The 4,953-nt window shown below is 55.7% G+C and overlaps 1 protein-coding gene across 1 annotated transcript in view; it reads right to left on the reverse strand.

Annotated features, from left to right (window-relative positions):
• The window catches only part of PLXNB3 (plexin B3), a 38,005-nt gene extending 33,302 nt beyond the window's left edge, over nucleotides 1-4,703 (reverse strand). Inside the window, exons 1-2 of the mRNA XM_069108462.1 lie at nucleotides 4,569-4,703; nucleotides 2,119-2,208 (exon numbers count right to left, since the gene is read on the reverse strand). Of these exons, the coding sequence (XP_068964563.1) occupies nucleotides 2,119-2,184 (66 nt within the window). The 5' untranslated portion in view covers nucleotides 2,185-2,208; nucleotides 4,569-4,703. The remainder of the gene's footprint in view (nucleotides 1-2,118; nucleotides 2,209-4,568) is intronic.
• Nucleotides 4,704-4,953: the final 250 nt, after the last annotated feature.

The following is a 4,953-nucleotide window of genomic DNA, read 5'->3' on the forward strand; positions in this document are numbered from 1 at the left end:
GAGCAGAAAGAGAGAGGAATGAGAAGACAGGAGAGAAGAGTGGGAAGATATAAAGAGATAGAAAAGAGAAAGAGAAGAGAGAGGAATAGAGAGGCATAGGGGACAGAAAGAGGAGTGATAAGGGGGGAGGAGACAGAGAGAGAATTTAGGTGGGAGAGAAAGAAAGAGGAACAAAGAGACATGGGTAGAAAGAGACAGGAATGAGAAGGGGGAGAAAGGAAGGAAGAAGGGGAAAGAGAAAGAAAAAGAGAAGAGAGGGGGGTGAGGAGGAGGAGAGGGAGACACAGAGGCAGTGTGTGATGCAATGAATAGAAAGGAAGAAAGGGAACAGACATTTATGAAGAGGCTTGTTATGCACCAGTCAATATGCTAAGCGCTTTACAAGTATCAGATACAACCCTGGGAGGCTGGGGTTATATAACGAGGAAACTGAGGCAAACAGGGTGAAGTGACTTGCCCAGGGACACACAGCTAGTAAGTGTCTGAAGCTGGATTTGAACTCAGGCCTTCCTGCTTCGAGGCCCAGTACTCTATCCACCAGGCTTCCCAGTTGCCCTTAGAGCACTGGAGCCAATAAGACTTGGGTTTGAATCCTGCCTCAGACTCTCAGTAGCTATCACTTCATCTCCCTGGGCTTCAATTTCTTTTTCTATAAAATGGGGCAGTTGGATGTATGGCCTACTAAGAGCCTTCCAGGCCGAGATCCTCTGAAGAGACAGTAACAGGGACTTGGAGAGAGAGGGATGGATTCAGAGGCACACAAATCTTGTCTAGGTCACAGACCAGTCTAGGAAGCCCAGTGCCTGCTGGGTTAGGTTCTCCCTGGCCAAGCTAAGACATCGAGGTTATGACCTTGGCCCCAGAGTTCTGCAAGGAGGGCCAAGGCCAGACCATCCCTCCCTGGGAGGGTCATGTTAGCATTGGTCCATTGTGGATGATGGAGCAGGATTGTTTAAGCCAAGTCTGTAGAGGGATCAGAAATGGGAGCAGAGATGCACGTGGAGAAACTGAGACCCTGTGAGGCAGGAACCATAGAGGACACAAACGCCAGCCGCATAGTGAGAACCACTTAAGGAGCTTGAGAGAGTGGCAGAGGACAGGGAGGAAGGGAGGCAGACACGGGAGGAGTTGTCGGGCTAGGTGTGGGGAGTGAAATCAATACAGCAGGCTAGGCAGGCTGGGGCAAGGAGCTGAGTGAGGCACCGTCTTCGAGACGGTGACATGCACACGCAAGCAGGCGTGTGGAGACGTGCCCAATCCCCAAGACTTGTGTCCTTTCCCCAGGAGGCCTAGACACACACAGACTGCCCCCTCCCGGTATAGAGAACCCCCTCCCCCGCAAGTGCATACACACAAGGAAATGTAAAGACCCCCACTTCCATATGCACATGACAACTGCCCCTCCATCCCTGAAACCCAGACCCAGACCCAAACATGGGCACATATTTACAAGTACAGACATACTGAAAGCTTGTATCCTGCTGGCCCCCCCCCCAACCTCCATACCTCCCAAACACATGAATTCACAGAAACAGACTACACCTGCACTCACACACACACACACACACACACACACTCCTTGGGCTGGGGACTGAGCTCTCCCCCAATGGAGGGGGAGGTTGGCTTTCCACAAAGACCATCTATCTCCTCCTTTCCCTCAGGATCTCCTTATCTCCAGAGGCCAGAGACAGGAAGGCCCAGTGGTAAAGGGTTGACAGTGTGGGGATGGGCCAGGGAGCTGGGGCCACATAGGGGGTGGGGGTGGGGCCCCCACTCTTAGGAATGGATTTCCTTCAGTCCCCCTGGGCTATGCACCTAGCCTTGCTGGCACCTTCCCTCAGGGTCCGACTCTGGGGTCCAGGACACGTGCAAATATCCAGCAATGGCAGGCCTGGGCCCCAGAGTTATACTGGGGGAGGTGAGAAGCCCCAAGTCCCTCTTTCTCCCTGGGGACCTCCCTACCAGGAATTCTGTCTTCCGTCCTCCTAAGCACTGACCCAGCTGGCTTTGGGTAAAGCAGGTGAGAGGTGGGGAGAGGTGGGGCCCCTGGAGAAGAACAATGCTCATGGTAGAAGGCTAGACCAAGGCTGGGAGGGAAGGTGTGTCTCAGTCACTTACCATGAATATTGAGGCAGAGGGGACACCTCTTCCACTCAGCTGCCCCAGGGCACTGCAGCCTGGCATACTGTGGATATGGTGGGCATTGTCCTGAAAGGGGGCGAGAGGGGGAGATGCTTGAACCACTCAGGCCTGTCTGGGGGAGGGCCAGCAGGGTCCACCCTGAGCACAGCTGGCAGTTTCATCAATAGCGGCTATGATGGTAATTTTCTCCCCTCATCCCCAACAATGTCCCCTCTGTTTCCCTAACCCCACCCAGGGGGGTTCCAGGGACCTATTATCCAACCCTTCCCTCCCAGGCCTCCATCCTAGGGTTCCTTGGCCACATTTCCTGGGAGCTGAGTGAGCTTTTCTGCTGCTCCAAGGACCCTTGTCAGTCACAGAGATGCCTTCCTGGCATAGGGGGCAAGGGGACCAGAAATACCAACCCAAGAATCTGTTCCTTCCCCCTTAGGATACAGGGACGGAAGAAAAGATCCCCACATAGGGCCCCAAGGCCAGCCTGCCATCTGGCAAGCTGACCCTACCCTTTTGGGGTACAGAAAAGAGAACTCTGAAAAGTGTTCATTAGGGTACAGAAAGGCTGAAGTCTGCCCTTCTCCCCAATGTCTCCTGGGGTCATTCCTAGCCACAGCTTGGTTAGAAAGAAGGGGACTGGGGTATTTGACCTGGAGCTGGAATGGGAGGAGAGGGTGGAGAGTGTCCCAGGAATGGGATGGGTGGCCCTGGCACGTGCCCACCCCAGCCTCTGTGCCCTCCCCAGCTCCTCCTCCCCCCTTGAAATGAATCGCCAGCCTTAGGGGTTCAATGCCTGCCTTTGTCTAGCAGGAGGGAGGGGGCAGGGGGCTGGGGACAGAGCCCTTGCTGATAAAAAGCGACACAGTACCAAGGCCTCCCCCCCTGCCACCCCACCCCCCAGCGAGTGACTGTCTCCCCTGTGGTGTGCCCTCTCAGCGCTCCCTGTATTAACCCTCAGCATTCCAGCTCAGTCTAGCCCCAACATTCCCCTCTCACATGGTGACCCTTTGCAATTCAGCTATGTCAGGCGAAGCACAGAAACAGCTGGTAGTGCCAACCCCAGTTGGCAAATGCCTAGGAGAGGGAACATGGGACAATGGGAGGGGAACAGAGCCCCTTTTTTCACCTGACACGGAAAGGGTGGGGCCCCCAGAGATGGCACCTCAGCACATTTCATGGCCTCAGGTATGGAAAACATCGTCACAAGACCCCACCCCTTCCCTGCCACCCACTCTAGGAAAAAATAAAGTAATCCTCAGAGATTAAGTATCTTCTTGAAAATCCTCTTCCCCAAAGCCCCACCACAGGTCAGCTAACTCCCCGATGGCCTTGGCCTCACCAGGCAAGTTTTGCCATCTGCTTACACGGGGGAGCTATCATGCTTTTTTCCTAAAAGTTCTGGGGCAAAGCACTCCTGAGCTCCTGATCCCACAGGCCCTACATGGGTGGGTGTGACTGTGTGGGTCTGTGGGTGTCCTCTGGAAGTTTGTCTGCATCTTTCCCTCTCCCTATTTGCCCCCTTTATAAAATGGTTAGGGAGACAAAGGATCAAGTGTCCTACAGAGGTAGGGGAAATCCCAAGTGGGAACAACTTGGGGGGCAGGGGGCATTTGGATGGTAGGGGGATTTCCACTTGCTGGTGCCTAGCAGTGGGCACAGTGCCTGGGGACGGGCGAGGGGGTGGGGTGGGGAGAAAGGGCCAGACAGAAGAGACTGTGAAAGGAGGTGGCGGGTGGATCTGTAGCCTGGCCAGGCTGGTTAGGCGGCTCTGGGGGAAGGGAGCCTGGAGCCTTGGTCCCTTCCCTTCCTGAAACCCCAGACTTCTCACAGCAGTTGCTATCCAGAAAGGCATCCCTGTCTTTACCCATCTGCCCACCCTATGGCAGACTCCTGTTATCTCCGGGACAGGAAAGGGCATGATGGTGCAGATAGCAGGACTAGGAATAATCACTTTGTTTCTATCCTTATCTACTCCCCACTGGAGGGGACTGCCACCTTCTTAATCAAGGCCACTCAGAGTTGTCCTGGCAACCACTGTTGAGGGGTAGGGAGAGAGGGCAAGAGCTCTGAGGTTGGTGTCTGTGCTCCGTTCTTCTGGGGGGGGCGCAGCTAGGATTCGGGGTCTCCCCCCTGCTAGGGAGCAGACAAGCAGGCACAAAAAAGCTGCAACTTCCCCCCTTCTCTGGATTGGGGGTGGGGAAAGAGGAAAAGAGGACCCCTCTCAGACCTTTCCATCTTTGCCACTTTTCTGTCTTCCCCACCCTTGGGGGTGCCTATTTCCCCTTGCCCCATCACAATCTCCTGAGCTGAGATGGGGAGAACAGGAAGGGTGGGGCAACCTGCTCCCCACTAGAGCACCCCCAAAGCTGCCTCTGACCCCCTAGAGTCTAGCCACGGGCTCCCCCACGAGGCAAGGGCATGTACCCACCTACCTGGGCAAAGACTCCCGCAGGGGCAGAAAGGAGGGAGGAGGGAGCGAGGGTACAGGCCGTCCCGGGCGGGAACTGGGGGAGTTGGACAGCCGGGCAGGAATCTTCCCTCCCACTTTCCCTCCCTCTCTCCTTCTTCCCTCCTTGCCGGTGCCCCAGCTTCCCCACAATGCAATATGCCCAAACCAACCCAGCCAGCTCGGCCCCTTTGCCCGCCCTCCCCCACACCCCCCTCCAACATCCATTCTCAGTGCCTGGACTCCCATCCCAAGGCAGGTGGCTGCTGCCCTCTGCAGGCCTTCCAGGGTGTGTATGTGTGTGTGTTGGCCCCCCCTCCCCCCGTGTGTGTGTGTGTGTGTGTGTGTGTGTGTGTGTGTGTGTGTGTGTG

The sequence above is a fragment of the Petaurus breviceps genome, unplaced genomic scaffold, assembly GCF_028583685.1.
Source record: "Petaurus breviceps papuanus isolate PSGF00001 unplaced genomic scaffold, PetGlider_PUasm1.0 90386, whole genome shotgun sequence".
In the NCBI taxonomy this organism is placed as follows: domain Eukaryota; kingdom Metazoa; phylum Chordata; class Mammalia; order Diprotodontia; family Petauridae; genus Petaurus; species Petaurus breviceps.